Source organism: Ictidomys tridecemlineatus, chromosome Y, assembly GCF_052094955.1.
Source record: "Ictidomys tridecemlineatus isolate mIctTri1 chromosome Y, mIctTri1.hap1, whole genome shotgun sequence".
NCBI lineage: Eukaryota > Metazoa > Chordata > Mammalia > Rodentia > Sciuridae > Ictidomys > Ictidomys tridecemlineatus.
The window spans coordinates 16,752,726-16,777,886 of NC_135494.1; the positions used below are offsets into that span (position 1 = coordinate 16,752,726).

At 46.4% G+C, this 25,161-nt stretch overlaps 1 protein-coding gene across 1 annotated transcript in view; it reads left to right on the forward strand.

Annotated features, from left to right (window-relative positions):
* Positions 1 to 25,161, forward strand: part of LOC101963126 (small ribosomal subunit protein uS5m) — a 34,472-nt gene that overhangs the window by 3,260 nt on the left and 6,051 nt on the right. The window contains 16 exon segments of the mRNA XM_078035478.1: positions 604 to 684; positions 4,769 to 4,906; positions 5,519 to 5,644; positions 7,685 to 7,918; positions 9,507 to 9,541; positions 11,334 to 11,410; positions 13,666 to 13,732; positions 13,979 to 14,036; positions 14,319 to 14,350; positions 14,353 to 14,383; positions 16,093 to 16,229; positions 17,232 to 17,562; positions 19,655 to 19,990; positions 20,746 to 20,893; positions 22,609 to 22,796; positions 23,203 to 23,386. Of these exon segments, the coding sequence (XP_077891604.1) occupies positions 604 to 684; positions 4,769 to 4,906; positions 5,519 to 5,644; positions 7,685 to 7,918; positions 9,507 to 9,541; positions 11,334 to 11,410; positions 13,666 to 13,732; positions 13,979 to 14,036; positions 14,319 to 14,350; positions 14,353 to 14,383; positions 16,093 to 16,229; positions 17,232 to 17,456 (1,241 nt within the window). The 3' untranslated portion in view covers positions 17,457 to 17,562; positions 19,655 to 19,990; positions 20,746 to 20,893; positions 22,609 to 22,796; positions 23,203 to 23,386.

Here is a 25,161-nt window from a genome sequence, read left to right on the forward strand (position 1 = left end):
TCCACTTCTCTTAGTTCTTTAATTCTGTGGATGGTATTATTCTGTGAATGTTACTGTTTTATTTATTTTTGGGGTACTGGGCATTGCACCCTATTGTGCTTTACAGAGCCACATCCTCAACCCTTTATATCTCGAGACCTGAATTTGCACTTCCCCTGCCTTAGCCTTCTTGGTATCTGTGGTTGCGGGTTTGTGCCACAGTAGGTGGCTCACCTTATTATTTTAAATGTCCCTCTTCATGTAGGAATGTATCTTTAAATTTTATTTATTTATTTATTCTTGTTGGAGGCCTGTGGACATAGCTAAGTGGTAAAGCACTTGCCCAGCATATGTGAGGCTCTGGGTTCTATTGCCCACACCATAAAACAACTCCACTTTTTGCTGAGTGCAGAGGCCTTCATCTGTAATCCCAGCAACTTGGGAGCCTGAGACAGGAGAATTGCAAGTTGGAAACCAGTCTGGGCAACTTAGGGAGACCCTTTCTCAAAAAACGAAGAGGGGATGTGGCTCAGTGATGAAGCACATGCCTGCAGGCTCCAGGCCCTGGGTTCAACCCCAGCACTGGAACCAAAAAATATTTATTTACTTATTTTTAATTGACAGGTCATTTCTGGTGCTGGCAGCTTTCCCTGAACACCTTTCCAACAGCTTCTGTTTTGGCGCTGAAGACCACTCTCAGCAATGGTGAGATTCATTTGGGAAGTATCTGTTCTCATAAGATTTAATAAGAGTTTCTGTAGATTTGAAAATGTGAATGGACAAGGCATGTCCTTGATGATGGTATTGTACCGTCTTGAGTATTTTTCAAATTTTTTATGAGTGCAGTTGTTGTAGTTCAAGGCTTTAAAAAATAATGGTTGCCATTTTTGAGTAGGTATTGTGCACTAGGCTTGAAACATATCACCTTGTTCAGCCCTCACACTGGCTTTCATGAGCTTATTCGCATTTTAGAGATGATAAGGTGAATCTCTGAGAAGCCAAGTGACTTGTTCAAGATCATGCAGCCAGGCCAGGCACAGTAGTGCACACTTGTAATCCCAGTGACTTCGGAGGCTGAGGCAGGAGGTTGCAAGTTCAAGGCCAGCTCTGTCTTAAAATAAAAATAAAAAGGACTAGGGATGGGGCTCAGTGGTTAAATACCCCTGAATTCAATGCCCAGTACCTTCCCCCAAAAAAGAATGAAAGAAATCACACAGCCAGTGAAGCAGGGCTGGTCCCAGAGCTTTCTGGCTGCTGTGATGCCCCCTCCTGTGGACACAGACTTCCTTGACATAGTGCAGGGCCTCTCTTCAGCTGCCTTCTGGGAAGTCCAGGCCAACCTTGCTGTGCAAGGAAGCCTGGCCCTTTCACCTTGAGCTTCTGGGACTCCTGAGTGCTGGGCTTCCCTGTGGGTCTCCTGCCTTTTCCTCTTGTAGACCCACCTGTGAGATGCCTTGGAGATCCTGGGAGAAGTCCAGCTGACAGGGCTTTCTCCCTAATGGCAGATTTCCTACGACCTGTCACACCCACTGTGAATCAACCAGTTTGATTTGTTGCTTGGTTGATTCACTCACTGATTTATAAACAGTTTATTTACCCCTTAACATGTGCCAGGCACTGCCCTGACCTGAGCTGGTATAGGGCCTGATAGGGATAGCTGTCCTCACTGCAGGTTGCTGTGCTATTCCTTAAAATATTAACTTTCAGCCTGGGGGTGCGGCTCAGAGGTTGAGCCTTGCCTAGGGTGCCCAAGGCCCGCAATTGAATCCCCAGCTCCACACCGGAAGTAAAAAAAAAAAAACAACAAAAAACAATTGAGTTTCCAAAAGGTCCTAAAAGGCTCAGAGCTTTCATTCCTAGTCCTTTTCTGCTCCTTCCCATCATCTAGGGACACTAATTCTTTCACCTTCCTCTGGTTATATTTCTAAATACATTCAGTCTTCTTTAAACAACATTGTTATGCTAATTGGAGATGTAACAGTCTATCCTTACCCTTACTTTCTTCCAGTATAGGTAGAAGCCGAGTTTGAACTGAATCTCTGGGCATTGTTTTTGTTATTAAATTATGTGCACATTCAGAGCGGAGCTAGGTAGTATTCTACTGTTACATTTTTTCCTGAAATTCATAATTGCCTGACTTTTAAGAAGTTGATTGCTTTCCTTATCACTCTATTTTTCTAAATGCTGCGACAAATCAGTCAGAAACATAGTAATAAATTTTCTAAAATCTCTCACCAACCAGTTTTCCTAGAAGAGACCCAAGTGAGAAGGAAGGAGTTCTTGGTGTAGAACGTGATGTGTGCTGAGGTAGATCCCTGGGGGCCTCTCCGTCCCCACCTGAGGGGTTGTGGCCTATCCCACTTTAGGCTGCAGGGTTGTTGCTTCCTGAGTCTGGGGTCTCATGACCTAAACTTAATAAGAATTCAAAGGATCAGAACAGAGTTGATAAGTGAGGTGGATTGTGATCTGTAAGTGAGCTTCAGAACGTGACTCAGCCTGAACTACTGAACTTTCTTCTTTAAAAAATCATAACACGGGGCTGGGGATGTGGCTCAAGCAGTAGCGCACTCCCCTGGCATGGGTGCGGCCCGGGTTCAATCCTCAGCACCACATACAAACAAAGATGTTGTGTCTTCCGAAAACTAAAATGTAAATAAAATATTAAAAAAAAATCGTGACACAATGTAAGCAAAACCATTTATACAAGTGTGCATGAAAATTGACTGTTGTTTTGCTGGTACTGAGGATTGAACTGAGGGGCACCCTATCACTAAGCCACATAACCAGCCCTTTTGATATATTTTTTCTTTGTTTATTTGTTTTGATGGTGCTGGGGATTGAATCCAGGGCCTTGTGCATGCAAGGCAAGCACTCTACCAACTGAGCTATATCCCCAGACCTATGTTTTATTTTGAAACAGGTTCTTGCTAAGTTGCTAAGGCTGGCTTCGAACTTGCAATCCTTTGCCTCCGTCTCCTGAGTCACTGGGATTACAGCCATGTGCCATGCACCCAGAAAAAGTGACTATTTCTAATGTGTACAAAGCCCTGGGTTCAATCCCCAGTTCTTCCCTGCCTCCCATTAAAACAAACAAACAAAAAACAAGTGGCTATTTCTAAATTCTAAAGTTGATTTCTTTTTATTTTTGACATTTGGTTTCTTTTAGGCTGGGTACATTATTAGCTATGAGTGATATTTCAGTCTTTCCAAAAAAATCTGTTAATAATTTTTACACTTCTTGAACTACATTAAAGATTATAATGCGGAACAGAGCAAGATGAAATGTTTTAATATTAGATATGTGTTGAAGATGAAGGTGTTTACAAGAAAGGCTGTGTATAGCAGAATGAGATTTGTAATGATAAAGTTCTGGTTTGTTAAACAATGAAGACCCAGGGCTGGGGTTGTAGCTCAGTAGCAGAGTGCTTGCCTAGCATGTGAGGCACTAGGTTTGATCCTCAGCACCACATATAAATAAATAAAGATCCATCAACAACTTCAAAAAAAATGAAGACCCAATGTTTTCTGGCTACATTTTATTTGGTAGTTCATCAGGTGGGCTACAGGTCTAGAGGACATCTGTGTGCTAGGTGCGATCTCCCTCCCCACAGGTGAGCAAATCATCTGGAATCGAAATTAGTGTTGAAATCTCATCCAGTCATCCAGTTCCTTGTGGCATTGGCAAATCTATCTCATAGGCCTACATTTGAAACAAAATGGTCGTATTAAGTGCTGTCCAGTAATCAAAGATTATCCCTTTGTGTTTGGGTCTCTGTATTCAGTGGAACTATTTTGATGGCTTCCTACCACCCTTAGATGTCACTCTCCCTGTCCTTACCTGCTTTCTTTCTCTGGTCCTGTGAGTCATGGTTGATGCTGCTGATGAATCTGCAGTTACTGTCCTCTGCATGGCTTCACTCAGACTTGAAAACAGCTGTTGTCAGGTTTTTGTTTTGTGTTTATCAAGCCAATACCCTAAAGGCCACTTTCCCTCCAGGGCTGTTTGAATCCTGTCACTTCTCTACTGAAGCACAGAGCTCAAGAATCTGTGCATGCACTGATCTTGCCAGCACTGTCCCACTCCTTCATCACCACCTGTTCCTGTCACCTCTGCCTTCTTCCTCACGTGAAACCGCCATCCCTGGGACTGGTCAGATGGCTTCCTCTCAGACATGGCTGTTCTAAAACCTTTTCTCAAGTAATAGATGCATGTGGTTAAAAAAAAAAATCCCTCAAAATACAAAAATGCGGGTCTTTCACATCCAGCCTTAAATGCCCCTGTTTTCTTCCACAGAGGCAGCTGCTCCTCAGTCTCTTGCGTGATCTTCTGGAGCTGTCTACAGCATGCCTTCCCTGCTTCCCTGTGTTTTGAACATAAAGGGCAGGGTACCCTCTACACATTGAGTCTTGTTCTTCTGAACAGTTTCACTTGAAGGTCTTTCCTCATCTGTCCACTGCCCAGCTGCATACAGCAGAGGGCGCCATTTGCCCAGAGCAGCCCAGGAGCTTGGGCTGGATAATGCAGGGCAGAAACCCTGGCTGTACAGAGCTTTCTTGAGACTGGGACATCCACTGTGGAAATGAACCGTGACCTCTCTAGGAAGGGCATTTAGGTGGCTTTCATTCCTAAAAGTTTGGTTTTATTTTTTAAATAACAATTGTCCTCAAAATATGATTCTTAAAAGATTAGAATTTTTAGAGACTTATTTTCATCAAGTCACAGTTATTTGGTGCTGGCAGCTCCACAGCCAGGGAGCATCTAACTTGGTTTTGTTTCATCTCTCTGTAGGCCCTTTGTCACTGCAGGGAACCAGAGACAGCCGACACTTCACCAGCTTGAGTCATGCGCTACAGACACAGTGCTGTATCTCTCCTCCCACCAGCCGGTCAGGCCAGCAGTACAGACCCTACAGCTTCTTCACTAAATGTAGGTAGACTGGCACACACTTCCACTTCCTGCAACAGGAAAGTAGGGGTGCTTTCCTATCTTAATTTTTCTTCTGTCATAAACGAATTAACATTTTAGTGATTATTCAACTAAAAATGCAACTAGAATTATCTCATGTGCTACAGCTGTATTTGGAGAGCACTAGTTTATCTGAGCCCCTCATTTGGGGCACCCAAGGCCTAGAAGTATTGAATTGTGCCCCAGATACCCTGCTGATTTAGAGTCACACCAAGAAGGCCCTTACTGTTTTTAGCTGGGCCTTTGCTAGGACATATCATTTGGAGAAGTTCAAGAGATGTCACTACTGAGACCTGAGTTGTGATTGGCAGACATCAGGGAAGCAAGTCTACTTACTGTTCAGGGACTTACTGGAATTTAATGTTAGCCATCTTTTGTGGAAACAAAGTGGAATTGTCTCCTCTTGTGTTTTCCAAATGTAATCATGTTTTATGTTCACTGTATGATTTTATTTTATTTTCATTACCTCAGTGACATGGATGAAGCTGGGCTTTCTGGCCTTTCTTATTCTTAGGAGAGTGTAGATCTTTGCTGTACAACTACAGAGTTTTTAAAAACCCCGTTTCCTTACAGTGACAGCAGATGAGCTCTGGGAAGGTGCTTTAGCAGAGACTAGTGCTGGGGCAAGAAAAGGAAGAGGCAAAAGAAGCAAAAAAAAGAGAAGGAAGGATCTGAACAGGGGTCAGGTCATTGGTGAAGGTAAACGTGTTTGGTTGTTTTGACAGTTTTCAGATTTGGTCCTGAACTTGGGGTGGGAAACTGATGATCTTGGGAAGGGGAGAAATAGCAAGCAAGCTGGGTCTGAGGGAGGCCTGGGGGGGCCCAACGGCAAACTTTGTTCTAAAAAGAGTCTATGTGCTTTTAAAGTGTTTTCCCCAGATTTTATGGATATTTGGCAAACTGGAAACATTCTCATTAAGTGCATAAGAATCCATGGTTTAGAGTCCAACCAGGGGGCTTACCAGCTGCCCCAGAGTGTCACGTACTCCATGGGGCACAGCTGTGATAGGTCCTGTGCTGCACACAGCCCAGTGCAGGCAGGTGAAGCTCTCAGAGAGCTGGCAGGCTTCCCCTGCCCAGAGAAGACAGTGACCAAGAGAAGATCTGTAGTCACAGGGCCTGTTGCCGCTACTCAACTGGGCTGCTGTCACACAGAAACTGCCCTGGACAGCGCATGGTTGGACAGGCCCAGCTGTGTTCCGGTAAAACTTTATTTACAAATCAGCTGGTGGGCCGCACTTGGCCTTGGTCCTTCACGTGCTGATGTGATTGTTTATACTTGTGCTTTTGAAAGCAAAAATAGGATAGGTGAACTTGAATTGGCTTATTTTTACTGTTGTGCAGACTCGTCGCTTTTGATACTAACAACCTTTCAGAAATAAAGGAAGCACCTTGTGCTGCACTTCTAAGATTGCACATCTGCTTGGGTGCTTTTACTACTTGTATCTTGTTTTAGTTTTTAAGCATTTGTTATTTATTTTTAATAATGTTAATAATAATAATAATTATTATTATTATTTTTGAGACAGGTCTTGCCATCTGGTCTTGCCAGGCTGGTCTTGAACTTGCAGGTTAAAACCTCCCTCCTGTCTCAGCCTCCCACCTAGCTGGGACTGCTCACATGCACCACTGTGTCTGGCTGTAATTTATTTTTTCAAATTATAAAAATCGTATGCATACCTTCTCAGTAAAAACGCAGAGTGTAGAGAAAACTAAAAGCCCCTGATGTCCTTCCTGCCGTCCACATTCCCATTGTCTCCCCTGAGGGGCCACTGGTCTCATATTGGTATTTCCTTCAGTTGTTTTTGTGTGTGCTGGTGCGCGCTTTTGTATCAATTCCCTAAAAGAAATAGATATCGTCTTTAAAAAGAAAAGAAAAGAAAAAGATAATTATACTATATGGTACATGCAATTGTATAATCTGCTTTTTTTTTTTTTTTTTTAACCCAATAAGAGGTCTCAGGGCTGGACATGGTGGCAAACCCCTTAACCCCAGCGACTGGGGAAGCTGAGGCAGGAGGATGACAAGTTTCAAGGCCCGCCTCAAGAATTTAGTGAGACCCTGTCTCAAAATAAATAAAAAGGGTTGGGGATGTGGCTCAGTGGTAGAACGCCACTGGGTTCAATTTCCAGAACCAAAAGTAATAATAATAACATGTCTTAGAAATCATTCCACATCAGAACCTGGAGAGCAACGTTTTTTTGTTGTTGTTTTTTTTTAAGAGAGAGAGAGAGAGAGAGAGAGAGAGAAATTAATATTTTATTTTTTAGTTTTTGGTGGACACAACATCTTTATTTGTATGTGGTGCTGAGGATTAAACCCCGCGCCGCGCGCATGCCAGGCAAGCGCACTACTGCTTGAGAGCCACATCCCCAGCCCGAGAGAGCAACGGCTTTTGATTTTGTGCAGGATATGGCACCTGCTGGCTGTGCGTTCAGCCATTCCTCTGTTGCCGACTCTGTTGCCGACCTGCGTTACAGGTCGTGTTTCAGCAGACATCTTAGCGCTCACAGGCCTCACGAGTGTTTCTCTTGGTAAAAGTGAAAATGCGGTCACATGCCTGTAGGGTAGATGTACATAAAACTGTGACAGTGCCAGGTCACCTGCCAAGTGATCGCATCAGCTCCAACTCCACAATACTGTGCTGGTGTCTGTACACGCGTTCCCTGGCATCTTAGCAACATGAAGAGTGAGCACCTTTTAGAAGTTGTCACTTACCTATAATCTTTACCCTTCAGGACGCTCCGGCTTCTTGTGGCCGGGTCTGAATGCCCCTCTCATGAGAAATGGAGCCGTGCAGACCATTGCCCAGAGGAGCAAGGAGGAGCAGGAGCAGGTGGCGGCTGACATGCTCCAGCAGAGGGAAGAGTGGGACTGGAAGTGGAGGATGAAAGTGAAGCGGGAGCGAGGCTGGAGCGGGAACACATGGGGTGGCCTCAGTGTCGGTCCCCCGGACCCTGGTCCCAAGGGAGGTAGTGGAGGCCTGGTTTGCTTGCCTTTGGTAGAGGACGTATTGTCCTACAGTGTTTCTGAAAATAATTTTATTGTTTACTTGTCTGTTTAGATTACCCTTTCTGAAAAAAGAATTTGACCTCTTTGACTAACTTTCCACATTGTTATCCCGGTTGCATTTGTGGGACACTAGAGGCCTGTAACCAGGAAGTGTTCCTCCAACAGGATGGAAAGCCCTGGGTCCCAGTGCCTTAGCAAGTGCCTTAGACATGGTGGTGTGCATTATAGATATGTAGGAGACAGCGTTTCCCAAACACGTGGCCTCAGGCTTGGAGTGCTGTTTAACAGCAGAGTTGAGAGACCCCAGAGAGCTGTCACTAAGCCTTCGTAAAAGCAAACATGAAACAAAAACTGACGACACTTAGGCTGAATTAGAAAACAAAGCCTCCCCCTCCCCACAAAGGCAGATTCACCTGAAAATCTTGCTCTTGCCAGTGAGTGGGAGAGGAGGAAGCAAACAGGAGTTTGGCTCAAAGTAGAGGAATGGTTGGGCTGGAGAGGATGGGGCGAGCGTGCAGGAGGGTGGAGGTCTGGGAGGGAGAGGACCTGCCCACGAGCCAAGTCCCCAGTAACCAGATCCAGAGTTTAGACAGACAGGCTGCTGTTAGCCAGCAGGGGCAGGGTGCAGGTTTGGGTGAGCCTGTGCAATGGGGGTGGAAAGGCGGGGAGGTCACCTGGTATCTGGTAGCTTTGGTCAGGAGTCATCAAGCCAGATAGTGGCATTGGTGAACATGGCCACCAGAATATTTCTTGATGAGAAGGTGGCACTTGGCACTGGCTTCACTATCACCCAGTGGGTGGGACCCTGGCAGTGTCCAGGAAAGAAGATTGACTCTTGAGCTGACCGCTTTCAAAGCCGACTGCTGGGTACAGAAGCTTTTATTCTGCTCTCCTATTTTATTTTGTAATTGAGATTTTCTGTAATAAGTAAAAGCAAAAGAATTGGGGAGTGTTGGAAACAGCTGTGGTGGTGAGCAGAGGCTGAATTAAGAGAACTGAAAGCTGAGGAGCCGGGAGTTCGCGAGCGGGTCAGACCCGCAGTTGAGAGTGGTGAGCGTAGGCCAGGCTCTGATCTCTCCCGGCAGCAGCAGCAGGCCACTTGTGACCAGACAGCTGCGTGGGTTCTGGCCTGGAGAGGGCGGTAGAGACAAAAGTGTAGGGATTGAGGACGTTGGCGAGATCTATGAGGAGTGAGGGACTTTGGTGTCTTTGAGGGACTTTGGTGAGAGAGGCTGTGAAGACCCCAGGAGACCAGATGGGAAAGCAGCGAGGAAGGCTCTGGAGGTGTCGGCGCTCCAGGAACCTGTGCCTCGGGAGCCGGCAGCAGGGAGCTGGAGAGGGGGAGGCTGCGGTCAGAGAGCCATGGCTGAGCTTGTGAAGTCAGGCCAGGCAGTCCCCGTGGATGATGGGAACTGGGGCGCAGCCTGGAGAGCGGCACCAGAGAGCTCAGGTTCTTCCCATTAGAAGTCTGAGGGCACCTGGGAAAGGCTGTCACATGTGAGCAGCGTGGATGCTCTTATCTGTGTGCTTTTTCTTCTCTCCTTGTAGAGACCTATGAGGACTTTGATACCAGGATACTCGAGGTAGGCCTGCCGAGCTCAACTCCCAGGGTCCTCTGGAGAGGTTGCCGGGGTCAGGTGGGCAGGAGGAGCTGAGCAGAGCTGTGGTCACAGTGATCTCTCGGACACAGACTCAAGTTTAGGGAGGAATTAACACAATTTGAAGTTCAGTTCCTTCATGTTGGTGGTCCCCACTGCTGCCTTGGTTTGTGGGGACTATGAAATTGAGGTTTGTGAGGGGCAAATTCAGGAGCAGAATTTGGAGATTATGTTAAGTTCCTTCTTCCTGGAGCTAGAGTGTGCTATCTGGTGGCCTCTTGTGGAGCTGTACACCAGTTGTATCTAGGACACAATCAGAGAACAGGTTGGGAGGAGCAGGGGCAGGGGCAGAAAGCCTCAGGTTATGGCCAGTGTGCAGTTTGACTAGGGCAGTGGTCTCTGGGCTGCTCACAGATCCTGTATCAGGTGTGCTTGAACCACCCTTCCAGGGTGGTTCTCTGATGGCCAGTGTTCCTTGGCGCTGGCACTGTGCATTTAATCAGTGTTTAATAATGTGGAACAGAGCCGGGCGCGGTGGTGCACAGCTGAAATCCCAGTAGTTTGGGAGGCTAAGGAGGGAGGATGGTGAGTTCCACAGCCTCAGCAAAAGCAAGGCCCTAAGCAACTCAGTGAGACCCTGTCTCTAAATAAAATACAAAAAAGGGATGGGGATGTGGCTCAGTGGTCAAGTGCCCTGAGTTCAATTCCCAGTATCTCCCCAAATTGTGGAATAATTTATATATCAAATTTGTGACAAAGCCTCTCTGAATATGTATATTATTTCTTCAATATCAGTTATATTATGGAATTTTTAAAATATGTTTACAAGTATTTTATGTTGGTATCCCATTATGTGTTATTCCCCCCACCCCAATTCTAGAGATTGAACCCAGGGCTTTGTGCATTGCTAGGCAAACACTCTGCCACCAAAGCACATCCCCAGCCCTTTTTACTTTTTATTTTGAGAAGGGTCTCACTAAGTTGCCCAGGCTGGCCTTGACTCTGCCTTCTTCCTGCTTCAGTCTCCTGAGTCACATGGATTACAGGCGTGTGCCCCTACACACACCCCAGTTCATAGCTTTTGAAAGTTAATCCCACTGAAAGAGTCTTTCATATGTAGGTTGTTTCCTATAAGATCATTCAAAAGTGTGGCCTCAGCCTCCCTTTTCCTTAAACTTCTTCCTAGGAAGGAAAGGGGACAACTGTCATTTAAGCAGTTTAGTTAATAGTTTCATAATTCCTGGCCTTTAAAATAGGCTGAAAAAATGGGAGATTTTCCTGAAGTTTATAATGAATAGGTGTTTCCAAATTCTGTATTCTTGTTTAAGCCTGATCCTTAACATAGCAGTCCAGTCCTGCGAAGTTTTTTCCTTACGTTGCATTTCATCATTTTTAAGATATTTTAGTACCTTTGATACTGGAATTTGTCTTATAATCAGTGTTAAACTATTTCAAAGTTTAATCCATAGTGTTTTCTTTCCTGTGTACATTTATTAAGATGGGGTATATTGAGTTGTGTAGTTGTAAATTCCTTTAAAGATTATCTTAGTTAACTCTCCTAATAACCCAATGAAATAGGAAGAGAAAGTCTTATTTCCATTGTGTTCCCGAAATGCTTCAGAGGGAGGGTTTGTTTGGGAAGTTTGCTTTTGTGCGTACAGACTGGAGGAGGTGCTGGGTCCTGCACCAAGCCTTGTGTGGCTGAGCCAGCAGGTCCTCATCCTCTACCTCAGAGTTTTCTTCAGCTGTCCTATTGATGAAGCATTTTGTCTTTTAGGTCAGAAATGTTTTCAATATGACAGCCAAAGAGGGAAGGAAGAGATCAGTCCGTGTCCTGGTGGCTGTGGGGAATGGGCAGGTGAGTGGGGTGACGCTGGACACAAAGAGGCCTGGCTGCCCAGCTGGAAGCCAGGGCCCTGCTGCCAGTCTCACTTTTTCTACTAATAGAGCCGCCTAGAGGTCTGGGCTCACAAACCTGGTGGTAAACCATGAAGCTTCTCAGAGAAAGAAAGAAAAGCTCTTAAGGCCTACATCTGAGGACTGGGTATTTTAAAGGGCTTAAGACACTATTGTATGGTGCATAATAGTGAAAAATTAGAACAAGTTCAATCGGGCCTGGTTACAGGATAGCTGTCCAATATAATATTCTTTTTTTTAATATTTATTTTTAGTTATAGGTGGACACAAGATCTTTATTTTTTATGTGGTGCTAAGGATCAAACCCAGTGCCTCACGCATGCCAGGCGAGTGCTCTCCCTCTGAGCCACAACCACAGGCCTCCAAAGTAATATTCTATAGCCATTAAAGAATTGTGAAAAATTACTTACACAATAAGTAATTTTGGTTAAAAATTTGTCATGTAATCATGATTTTTTTTTAAAGTCATTTATATGCAAGGAAAAAAACTAGAAGACTGTACACTGACTGATAAGTGTTCACTTGGGTTAGCAGGTTTGTCAGTCATTTAAATTTTCTTCTTTAGACTTTTAAAGTTTCCCTACTGAACATCTTGTTTTTGAAATGTGTTCACATAGAACTGAAAAACTGTTTGTTGCTTCCTTTTGAAAATTTCAAAGCAAAAGCAAAAGACATGATAGTGCGTTGCTGTAAGAGACCATGGTTAGCAGTTACTGTTGTCTCTTTTCAAAAATATCTTTTCTGAAATTTTGTGTCCATGTTACCTCCCTTTACCTTTTTATCAAAAGCTTAGCAGAGATCTTATTATAGCCATGAATTTGCACCTTGCTCTTCTTGCTTGGTTTTGCCCTCAGAGGTCTTCTGTTAGCATAAGCAGATTTCTGGTATTGGTTTCATAGTGTTCCAGTGTGTGCATAGACATGATTTTTGACCCAATCCCTATTGTTTCCAAATTTGTATCATTTATTACAAACAACAACAATAACATTGACCTTTTTGTACATGGAGCTTGTTGAACTTTTGGAAATATAGAAATAGGAGAAATGTCTTGAAATTGCTGCCGCACTGGGTGTAAATGTCAAGTATTGCCAGATCTCCTCCTCAAAGGTTGCATCAGTTTATGTCCCTCTGTACCACCCATCCTTGCCCTGAGTAGTATCAGACTTTACTGATTGTCAGTATGATCCCTGAAACGTCTCTCCCAGTTTACACCTGTACTTTCTAAGTTAGGAGAGTGCCAACGCCATTTTGCGTGTTCATTGGCCGTTGCGCTTTCCCTTTGGACATCTGTGAGTTCAGGTGCTTTGCCTATTTTTTTAATTGGGTGGTTTTCTTGTCTTTATTGATTGGGATTAGCTTCTTGTAAGTTAAGGACATGAGCCTTTTTTGTCTTATCATATTTTGACTTAGTTTTGAATTTTTTTCCACATCGAAGCTTTAAAATCCACAGAAGTTTTAAACCTTAACATAGCAAATTTATCAGTCCTAGGTCACTTCTGGTTTGTGTTTTGCTTAGAAAGTCTCCTTTTGAAGATTATAAGTAAGTCCACTCATATTTCCCTCTAGGACTTCCATGGTTTACTTTGTTCTATTTAAACTAGGAACTGGAATTCAAGCCCTTTTCATCCCAGGCCTCAGATGTCTTGCCTATTTTATTTTCCTGTGTATAATTTTAAAACAAAGTACTTTTTTCAAATTAAATAATAAATGGTGGCAGCAAATAATGGAAGCATTTCTGCAACTTTTGATAGACCTCATTTCTTAGGGTAAAGCATTTACAAATTGGAAACTATTAGGTTTATTTTTCTGGTTAATTAAAATTGAAATTCTACTGAAATCATAGTTTTACTCTATAACAATGTATTTTTCCCCTATCCCTTCTTGTCATTTTAATCTCTTTGCACAAGTGCCCCAAAACATTTGCCTTTTATAAATATAGAGCATACTTAATTTTAAAAATTGAGTATATTTCATTTTATTAGAGATTTATAAAAGGTAATGTTATGTATCTAAATGTCAAGTCTGTAGAATGCCTCAGAACAGATGAGCACATCTCTGGCTTTCTTCATGGCTGGTTGTGCAGAGCAGGTGTTCTGTGGGCAGTTGAAAGAAGGGCGTGAAATGCTGTAGAGCCCAAACTGGGAGCTGGGGAGAGGCACAGGCTGGATCAGAGTAGCTTTCCTTTTCATAAGTTTTGCTGCTTCTTTTGAAGGTTTTGCCATTGGGAAGGCCACTGAGCGGGTGGATGCTTTCAGGAAAGTACGTGCATGTTTTTCTTTGTTAACATTTAGTAGAAGATGAAAAGCTCTGTGTTCACATGGGGGCACTGCAGGCACACAGTCACGTATCACGAAGGAATCGTCAGTGTATGTGTGATAATGATATTGTGGCTAAGTCCTTATCTTTTAAGGTGCATAGGTGGAATTTTTTATAATAAAATACTTTATAAAATAGTTTTGAAACCCAGCGAGAGATTTAGGAGAATTTGTTCCTTCCTTTCTTCAGGCAAAGAACAAAGCCATCCACTATTTGCATTACATAGAGCAGTATGAAGACCATACAAGTGAGTGTGGGTCTTTTCTTGTAAGATTTGCAGAATGCCACTGTGTCCTGGTGTGTCTGTGACATGCCCAATGGGTGTCTTTGTGTTGCTCTGACTGCATTCTTACAAATGTGCAAAATGAGGAAACAGCCTGGCCTGGGGGGGGGGGTGGCAAGAGAATGAGTGGGGTCAGCGTCTGTGTGTCCTGTGGGCTGGCTGCTTAGGGCAGCACCCAGTGCTCTGTGGCTTTTGCAGACATTAAAGCCACATGCCTGACGCTCCTGTGTCTGCTTTACCCCCCAGTATTCCATGACATCTCGTTGAGATATAAGAGGACACACACATCAAGATGAAGAAACAGCCCAGAGGTAACTGGAAAGCTCTGACTCTCTGTTGAACATAAAGCAGAGAAAGCTTTATGACCACAGTCCCACCCTCCCCCCTGGGGTTGTTCGCCTCTCCTTGAACTCATCCTGAGAGTGACAGATGGAAGGCCTGAATTAGGCTGAGGAAGGCGAGGCTCCTGGGGAAGAAGCCAAGGTTGGGCTGCACAGGCCCAGGCCTGTTCCGGGAGTGGCTGAGGCGGGAGGAGCAGGTGGAGGTGGTCTGGTTGGATGAGTGGGCACGTGGTTCCTCCTGGAGCCTTCACCCAGCTGGACGGTGTTCCTTCCTGCCAGTCACGTGCTGTTCCTCTACAAGTGTCGTGGTGGTAGGCTTGTTATTTGGTGCTGGGGATTAAACCAGAGCCCCACACCTGTGAAGCACGCGCTGTCACGGAGCTCCCCCAGCCCCTCACCATTGAGTTCTGTTGAACTTCTATGATCTCTATTCATTGAGGCACTGGGTGAGCAGAAATGGCCTTTCTTGTCTTGTGGACAGGCCACAGGCAGTGTTGGTTATGGGGACAGTCACACCCAGTGCACTCTTGGTGCAGAATTCTTAAACATTTGGATTTGCATTTTGCTTGCAGTTCTGTAGTAAGAACCTGTTTCATTGGACTGTAGTTTTTTTAAATCTCAGGAGTTCAGGTCAGGAGCTGGGCGCAGTGGTGCACACCTGTAATCCCAGTGACACTCAGAAGGCTGAGATAGGAGGATTGCAAGTTCCAGGCCAGCCTCAGCAACTTAGTGAGGCTCTAAGCAACTGAGCTACTGCCTTGTGCCTTCCTCAGTGCTGTCAAGAGGAGGAGGAGGGCCACCTTCATCAGGGTGGCCAGAGGTGGCCTCTGAGCAGGGGCAGTGTGAGTGAGATCCTGAAGGAAGAGGAGCAGAGGGGCAGGTCTGGGAGAACGTTCCAGGCTGGTGCGTGCCCCAGGTGCAGTGTGCCCTCGTGCACAGGCCATGTGAGGACAGTGCAGTAAGTGGGGTCAGGCACGGTGTGTGTGTGTGTGTGTGTGTGTGTGTGAGATAATGATATTGTGGGGGGAAGATCCTGCAGATGTCTTTGTTTAATTCAGAGAGCAAAGGCCAGTGAGAGGTTGTGCCCCGGAGCCTTGATTTGCTGAGGATCAAACCCAGTGCCTCACACATGCCGGGCAAGCGCTCTGCTCTATAGCCCCAGCCCTGGCTTGTGTTTTTGAAGCTCTTCTGGAGGAGGGATTGCCGGTGGCCAAGAGCAGGGCACGTGGCTAGAGGGGAGGAGACCACCCCAGCACTGAAGGCCATCAGGGAGGTGAGAAAACACTCCAGGAGCCACCAATTCAGGAGACGCTGCCACTTAGGCCAGAAGGTGTTCCCAGGAGAGGGAAGTGGTGTCGCTGCCAGGGCAGCTGAGTGGTCTAGGAGGGTGAGGACAGGCGTCTCCCTTGATGGTAACCAGGCATGGACACGGGAGCTGGCCTGGGCAGAGGGCCAAGAGTTTTCAGGCACTTAAGTTTTAATGTAAGTAATATCCTGGTTTCCCCCCCACTACGTTTAAGGTAGATATTCTGTTTAATTTTTGTACATACCATTGAATAAATGTCGTCCTAGAAGTCACACCAGCTGGGGGTGGTGAAGCCAAAATGTCATTCCCTAAACCCAGAGCCACACGAAAGACAGCATGCTGGCAGGTGCTCAGTCCATTTCCTGTCTCCTAGGATACGGCCTGCGCTGCCACAGGGCCATCATTACCATCTGCCGGCTCATTGGCATCAAGGACATGTATGCCAAGGTCTCTGGGTCCGTCAACATGCTCAACCTCACCCGGGGCCTCTTCCATGGGCTCTCCCGCCAGGTAACCTTCCCTGGGGTTTGAGCAGGTCTGGCTGTGCTGCAGACCAAGGTGCTGAGGGTCTCCTAGGGGCTCCCACGGCCACCTGCTGCAGTGACCCCAGGGCTCTGCTGCCCAACCAGAGCCAATCTTGTTTCTCAACATCACCTCACCGAGTCGTTTTGAACCAAATCTCAGGTCCCATTTTATTTCATTCGTAAATATTTCAGTGTATTTCTAAAGGATCAGAATCAGAAACCTGAGAAGTGGTTTCTGATTCTGATCCTTTAGAGGATCTAAAGGATCCGTTTACTTCTATGGTAGAGCGCTTGCTAGGAACACTTAAGGCCCAGGTTTGATCCCCAGCACTGGGGAAAAAAAAATGTCATGGTACCCTTACCATTCCTAAATATCATGACTCAGTATTATCAAGTATCGAATCTGTTCATTCAAATCTATCCAATCGTCCGATTTAAAAACATTTTTTTTACACAGTTTTTGATTCAATCCCGTTGATTTGATTCAATCCAGTTGAGAAGATGTCAGCACTTCTAAAGTTTCTCCTGTGTCTTTTAAGTCTCTCTTGGTCTGTCCCTCTCTCTTCCCCTCTTGCTGCTGTTATGTTGAAGAAGTCAGGTGTTTTGTCCCATAGTGTTTCCAGGGTTGAGCACCCGTGGGGTCCTTGATGTCCTTTCCCCCCTGGACCTCCTGTGATTTGGTTGTTAGATCTCAGGGCTCCACCAGTTTCAGGCTTGGTGCTTGGCCCAGCAGGCACGTGCTTAGGGAGTTTGGAAGGCGAGGCCTGGCGTACCCCAGTTTGGGGTGGGAAGGTGGGCTGAGGCATCCCCCTGTGACAGCCACTGTGGTTTAACCACCCAGAATCAGCTGGCACTGCTCTTTCCCCCAAGCTCTCTGGTGGGTTCTGCACTCCCACCCCCACCCCACCCCTGTGGTGGTGCCTCTCACTCCTATAGCCACAGGGACCCTTGGAGACCTAACTGCTGTTCTCACTTTGGTCTTGCCCAGGAAACCCACCAACAGCTGGCCGACAAGAAAGGTCTCCATGTGGTGGAATTCCGGGAGGAAGGTGGCCCCCTGCCCATCCTGGTCGGCTCCCCCCGGGAGGCCTTGAGGAAGGATCCTGAGCCAGAAGAGGAGGTTCCCGACATCAGGCTGGACTGGGAAGAAGTGAAGGCTGCACAGGGAATGAAGCGCTCTATTTGGTCAGGTCTCAAGAGGGCCTCCACCTGACCTTCCTGCCACCTGGCTCCCCCACTGCAACACCGTGCCTGCTGCCCTAGGCGCCTGGGACTCCCCCGTCACATCTTGCTGTGTCACCTCTTTTTTCTTTTTTGAGGTAATTTCAACCTTCTTTATTTACAAATAAATAATTCTAGTTTTGATTTATTGATCACGTGATCTGTGCCAGGCAGTGTGGCAGGGACATTATGTACTGACCTCAGTTCAAGACTACTTTAAATACTCCATGAAACCAGCAAAAGCAAATGGAGCAGGGAGACAGGAAAAGACCCACCCAGGGGTAATGTGCACAGGGACATGAAGGGCTGTGGTGGCTGTGCCCGACGCCCGCTCGGGCTGACCCATCCCTGGGAGGTGACCTCCTGCCCTGTCCCTCACAGCTGCACCCACCTCCAGCAGGGCCCAGGCTGCCCTGGTGGCAGGAAGTGCCTCATTGTTCCAACTTGCACATCAAGTGCCAGCAGCAGGAACCTCTTGTCACACGCTTGACACCTCTTGTGTGGTGTCTGGAGAAATGTCTCTTCACCTCTTTTTGCCCATTTGAAAAATTGAGTTATTTGTGTTTTTATCATTGAGTTGTAAAGATGCTTTAGTATTGTGGACACAGGCCCCTGTAAGGGGTGTGACCCACCATGTTCCTCCTCCGTGGGCAGATCATCATTTCCTGTTTCTTTGAATACTTTCTCTGCCCCCATCCTCCTCCAATCCTCTGCCTACCCAGGTAGGCCCTTGTCACAGTCCCCCAGTTTATTGCCTTTAAGACAATAGAGTAGTTAAAGCACAATTAATGCCAACATTTTTTTTACACATGTAGATGTGCAATGTATGATAACAACACAGAGACCAGGCAGGAGTCCTGGAAATATGCTGTCACCTGATTCTCTCAAGGGGTCATTTGAAGGTGGACTGGTTAAGGTAAAGATGTGCACTTAAACCCTATTGTAAAGGAGTCACTAGCGTGACACAGAGCTGTAGCTATTAAGCCAGCAAAGAGAATGAGGTGCAATCTTAAAAATACAGGTGTGTGCTGGTGCAGTGGCACACACCTGTAATCCTAGCTGCTCAGGAGGCTGTGCAGGAGTTTCCCAGGTTCAAGTGCAGCCTCAGCAACATAGCAGGACCCTGTCTCAGAAAGGGCTGGGCAAACATACAATGCTCTTGATTGGTTGATTATACATATCCTTTGATTAAAGTCCAAACATAACGAGTCTTTAGAGACATTTTGTATCAGAAAAAAAGAAACTTTTCTTTTGCAAGTTGCTAGATAATGTAGAAATTTGGTACAAAAAAAACAAAATGCAAAAAAATGTGTATGTATTTATACTGAATAGGGTTGCCTGAGGCGCGTAATACTTGTTTATTTAATGTGTGCCCTTGAAGACAATTTTACATGTTTGTATGACAGGACATACATGTATGTGTGAGTGTGTGTGTGTGTGTTTGTGTGTGTGTGTGTGTGTGTGTGAAAGAGAGAGAGAGAGAGAGAGAGAGAGAGAGAGAGAGAGAGAGTGTGAGAGTGTGTGTGTGTGTGAGTGAGAGAGAGAGAGAGAGAGAGAGAGAGAGAGTATGTGTGTGTCTTTTATATACAAAAGAGGCTGAAATATCTATCCAGGCAGAATATGTGATCAGACCCAAGCCTGTGCAGGGAGTTGGGTGACCATTAACTACGCTGATCTGATGGGTCACAAGTCCCAATGTGTATCACCCACACTTCAGTCAGCAACAGCAGCCAATCTCCCAACTGTAGCAGCATTAGTTAGTTTCCCTGCACACTCTGTGTTCCTGACATCACAGTGCTGTAAGTTGGTGGCCCTCGTTAAGCAAAGTCATATTTGCAAAATAGCATTATTTGTTTTTAAAGCTTTTAAAGACATGGTTTTCTTGGGGGGGGGGGAAAAAGGCTTGGGACCCAGCTCAGTGGTGGATTGCTTGCATCGATGTGGGAAGCTATGGGTTCCATCCCCCGCACCACAGAACAAACTCAATAAACCCTCAATCCAAGAGAAGGCAAGAAAAGAGGAGAAGGGGAACAAGGAACAGGCGGCCCCAAAGAGAAGCCTGGGAAGTTCAAAGCAGCCGTTCCTCGACCGCACTAAGTGCAAGCCCTCTGAACACCTGTGCACATCCTGTCAGCGCACTGTGCTGTGTTCTGTTGAGCTTAACTTTGTCCTCCTGGTGTTCCCCTTCAGGGTCTGTCCACTTCTGGCAGCAGGCTGGTCCTGTCTCCAGCTTTGGTCATGGCATCACCCACCTCTCCTCGCAGTTCTCAAGTATTTTAATGTTCTGCCGTGCAGTGCGTGCTCCCTGAGTATGGTACATCTTGGAGAACTGTCCCATCATCATTCAGGTGGTGTCCCTCTATATGATTGGCAGTTTTCCTTGCACGTAGTTAATATAGTCTGAGCTTCATACAGTGACTACTGCTTTCCTTCACTAGAGTTGGCCCCGTGTTTCCCTCTTCAACACTTCACTCTTAATCTACGGTGGTCCCCTCGTACCCACGATTCAGCTCGCCAAGGTTTCAGGTACTTGTGGTCAACTGCAGTCCCAAACTGTTAAGTGGAAAATTCCAGAAATAAAAAAATTTCCTAAGTTTTAAATTATATTTCATTGTGTGTAATGCTATGAAGTGTCGCACTGTCCCCCTGAGGTATGAATTGTCCCTTTGTCCAGTGTGTCAACACTGTATACGCTCCCTGCCTGTTACTCACTCTTGGTAGCCATCTTGGTTATCAGATGGACTGTTGCAGTATTACTGCTGACACTCACATACCCCATATTTTACTTAAAGCTTAAGGGGAATGATGGTGGGAAGTTTATTGAATTATGTTAAAATTATTCTATTTTACTATTAGTTACCATTGTCAATCTCCTCCTGTGCCTAATTTATAACAGTCATAAGAATGTAGATATAGGGGGAAACAGTGTATATAGGGCTCAGTGCCATCTGCAGCTCAGGCATCCACTGGGAGTTTCGGGATGTATCCCTGGGTGGGGGTACTACTGTATATTTTAAGTGGACTTCTAGACACCAAAGGGTTGGAACCTGTTTTTTGAACCCCTCTGATAATCTCTGATAATTGGTACGTTTAGGCCCCTGACGTATAATGTGATTATTGATCCAGTTGAAATAGCATCTGCTGTGCTTGGTACCATTCTGTGTAATTGCCCTGGTTCTTTGTGCCTGTTTTTGTCTGTCTCTTCTTTTCCTGCCTTTTGATTCCATCTACTCACATTTCTCAGCACACCTGTTATACTTCTTTTTAAAAACCTTTTTTAGTGGTTGTAGTGTATACTGATAACTAACCCAGGTCCACTTTTGGATGACACTGCCGGGTCGAGACTGGTGTCAGTACCTCACAGCAACAAAGCATTCCTGGTGCTTCTGCCACCCCGCACCAGGGTGGTGTCACACTGTCATCTCACATGTACGTATACAGTTCTCATCGAGGACATTTGTTAATTTTGTTCTGAACAAACTTATCCAAGAAAACTTAAGTTGTTTTTCTTTTTTATGTAAGTCTCTTTCTGGCCGGGATCATGGTCCTTGTCTTTAAAGGACTTCTTTTATCATTTCTTGCCAGGCAGCTTCCTGGTGACACAGTCCCTCCGTGGTGTGTCTGAGAGTCTCTATTTCTCTTCACTCTGAGGCTGAGTTTTCAGGACATGGCTGTAGGTTGGGGGGCTTTCACCTCAACACTTCTAAGTGTTTTGCTCCACGCTCTTCCTTGAATACTTTCTGAGCAGTTGGATATATTGTGTCTCTGTTCCCAGAGGCCGGGCTTCTTCCTCTGGCCCCTTTAGGGTGTGTGTGTTTGATGGTGGTTCTGTTTTCGTGTTGGCTTGGCTTTCTCTTGGTGCTGCAGTTTGGATTCCTGGAGGCTGAGGCTGGGTGGAGTTATTTTGTTGTTCCTTCTGCTTGAAGTTCTCTGAGCCACTTTGATTTGGTACTAGTTTGGGAAGTTCTCCTCTTCTCTTCCTTGGATTCCCATCTTGTCTACATGACACCTCTTATCTTCCCACAGTTCTTAGATGTTGGTTCTTTCTCTCCCTGTCTCCCTCCCCCTCAGCCTCTCTCCCTCTCCCTCTCCCTCTCCTCCTTTCCCTCTCCATCTCCCTCTCTCCCCCTCTACCTCTCCCTTCTCCTCCCCCACTCCTCTCCATGTCTCCCTTTCCCTCTCCCTGTCTCCCTCTCCCTTGTTGCCCCCTCCTTCTCTCTCTCTCTTTCCCTCTCCCTCTCCATCTCCCTCTCCATCTCCCTCTCCCTGTCTCCCTCTCCCTGTCTCCCTCATCTCCCTCTCCCTCTCCCTCTTCTCCCTCTCCCTCTCCCTATCTTGCTTTGCTTTCGTGTTTTGGAAGCTGAGACATTCTTTGCTCAGTGGAGTCCAGTATGTTAATGAGCTCATCAAAGCTCTTCCTCATTTGTTTCCCACCATTTTGTGTCTCCATCTCTTTCTGCCTTGTCCCCTCTGCTCCTGCCTGTTCTCCCTCTTTCCTTTAGAGCCCTTGGCAGGTTAGTCGTGGTTATTTGAGGGGTTCCTGGTCTGAGGGTCCCAGCATCCCTCCTGGTGGGAGTCTAGTGTCTGTGCTTGCTCCTCTCTCAGGCCCTTGCCTTTTAGTCTGCCTTGTAACTCTAGCACTGGGGAAGGGAGCTCCTGGAAATAGGCCTTGGGGAGTGTCCAGGAGTGGGAGGCAAGCTTTCTGTGGCCCCTCCAGTGGGTCCCTGTCTCCTGAGCTTGCATCCTGGGCTGGGAATGTCCCCAGTGCTTCTCCCTGTTGCCCTCTTAGGTGGAACAGCAGGACTCAGGGTGCTGGAGCTGGGTGCCTGCCTTCCCCCAGGTGACACAGGCTCTGGTGATTCCCAGTTGATCAGACTCTGATAAAGCAGTTTCTCTAGAGGGCAGCCTTTTTAGGAACAGAATGCTCTGGCCTATGTCAGAAAGGTCCAGAAACATGAGGAACCTGGAGACAGTCTCAGTGGGAACACTGAACTCCTGCAGGTGAAACCCACAAAGGTGGAGGGCCCCTGTGATCTGGCGGTGGTTCTGAGTTTTTCTTTTTTCTGTTTCTTTCTTTCTTTCTTTTTTCTTTTCTTTTCTTTTCTTTTTTTTTTTTTTTGGTGCTGGGGGTTAATTAAACTCAGGACTTCACTCTGCAGAACAAGCTCTGCCCACTGGGTTCCCTCCCTGGAGTTTTCAATATTCAACTTTCCTACTGAGCCTCCAGAAATCCATCAATTACAACCTGCCTTTGCCAAGACTACTATACACATTTTCATAGCAGCTTTGTTTATAGACAAGAACTGGAAACAGTGTAGATGTCTGTCAGCAGGTAAGTGGATGCAGACTCCCCAGGCCCACCTTAAGAGACAGTTGATCACTCCAAAATAGGAAAGGGTGAGCTATTGGCACTTAACCTTGGTGATGCTCAAAATAATTATGTTGAAAGAAGCCAGATTTAAAAAAAAAATAAAACATGCTGTATGATTCCGTTTATTGAAACTTCTAGAAAGTATATAGTAACAAAAAGCAGATCAGGGGTCACCTGGAGATGTGAGGGGGGATGGTGGAGGTGTGAAGGGATTGCAGAGAGGCAGGAGGAAACTTTTAGGGTGATAGACATGTTGTTTATATTGATTGTGGTGCCCTCACAGCTGATGCATAGTATTGGAACTCAGCAGAGTATGCTTGAAATGTGCAGGTTGCTGCCCTTCATTGAAACTGTTTTTTGAAATTAGCTACAACCAACAGGGGACAGAGAAGCCCCCAAGTGGTCTCTTCCTTTACTGAAGACTATGATGTAGAAATTGATTGCAGAAGAAATCTCTTTCCTGTCCATGCAATGTTTTGAGCTTATCAATGCTTACCTGCTGCGTGGCTAAATCAATCCTGCTTCAAATGCTGGGCGAGATCTTCAGGGGTGTAAGTACCACGTAGGCAACATGATGCTAAAGCGAGGTCTCTGCCCCCAGATGCAGGTCCCTTCCCTCATGCATCAATCCTTTGGGGATTCCAAGGCCTTTGGAAAGAAAGGTGAGGGGTCCCGGGAGCAAAGAGGGTTGGGGATGTGCCAAGGGATGAGTAGGAGGTGCGCACTGGGAGGAGGACACTCCTCACGGGCCTCCACTGTGCACCCAGTGTTCCACGAGGCTGGTTCAGAGCCAGGGCTGCAGGCCAGGCACATCTGGGCACATTGCAGGTTCAGGGGACTCTGCCGAGCCTAGAGAAGGGGATACTGGTGCTGAGCAGCATATATCAGGGAAATCGGTCACTCACACCTGACAGATCCCTTTCCAGGGCAGTCTTGGGGCCCTGCTGCAGGGACACCCAGTGAGGATGGAAACCTTTCTGTCCAGGAACGCGGTGGGGCTGGTGAGGGCTGGGGTCCTAGGGCGAGCTGGCTGCGGCTTTTTACCTGAAGTCCCCCTGTCCCGCCCCTTGATGATCCTCCTGGAGTAGGGCCCCAAGTGACTTCTCCCTTGACAGCTTTTGGGAGGCACGGAGGAACTGTCTGGGGCCCTGTCCCTGAGGGCGACAGGGCTTTCAGTGTTTGCTGACTTGAGTCTTGGGGAGTTTGTAAGGAGGACTCCAGCCCTCCACCTCTACCCACAGACATCCAATGGATGGCTAAAGGCAGAATTAGAAGGGCAGCATCTCTGCCTCAATATATGGCCCATCCATCCCCTTTGCCTGAGTCACCTTGGATTTGTTACTGGACCCTGCGGGCTGCATCAGTGCCCACCAGCACAAGGAACAGGCAAAAAAAAAAAAAAAAGAAAGAAAGAAAGAAAGAAAGGAAGGAAGGAAGGAAGGAAAGAAAGAAAGAAAGAAAGAAAGAAAGAAAGAAAGAAAGAAAGAAAGAAAGAAAGAAAGAAAGAAAGAAAGAAAGAAAAAGGAAAAAATAAAGAACTTTGATCAAACTGGGGAGAAGCAGCCAGAAGGCTTGGAAGAAGCCTCTGACCCACAGAAGTGGTTACAGTTTATAGAAACAAAACCCAAGTGATCTACATACGTGAATTTCCTTGGCCTGAAGAAAAGCAAAAATGGGAAAAACACAGAAAATGCCTAGGCCTATAGCCTGTGTTCAGGCCTGAGGAAGGGTGGGACCCATCTTAGCTTTTCTGGCTCCTGAGGTGGGCGTGGGGTTGCAGCCCGTCTCTATTTTCAGCAGAAGGAAGTTGCTCTTAATTCAGAATCCAGACCCCCGCCCCCATGCAGTCTGTTTCATGTCCCAGGAACAAGGTCTGATTGATGTGCATCTGAGAGCCAAAGCAGGTGACACTGCTCTCCTGACAAGGCACCACCTGGCCAATCCTGGGAAGATGGACAGACCTCAACTGGTCAGGACCACCTGCTTTGGAAGCTGTGCAAAGCCCAAGCCCTTGCCCTCATTCCCCTCTCTATAAAAGCTCCAAGTCATTGTCACCCCCTGAAGACAGGCTAAGATGTGGGTCCCCTGCCTTTCCCGTGTGGCTGCACTGATAAAAGTTCCTTTCCTGCTGGGCATGGTGGTGCATGCCTGTAATCCCAGAGATTCTCAGGAGGCTGAGGCAGGAGGATCACTTGAGGTCAACCTTGGTGATTTAGTGAGACCCTCAGCAACGTAGCAAGACCCCTTCTCAAAACAAGAATAAAAAGGATTGGGGTGTGCTCAGTGGTAAGGCACCCGGGTTCAATTCCTAGTCCTTTACCTGGAG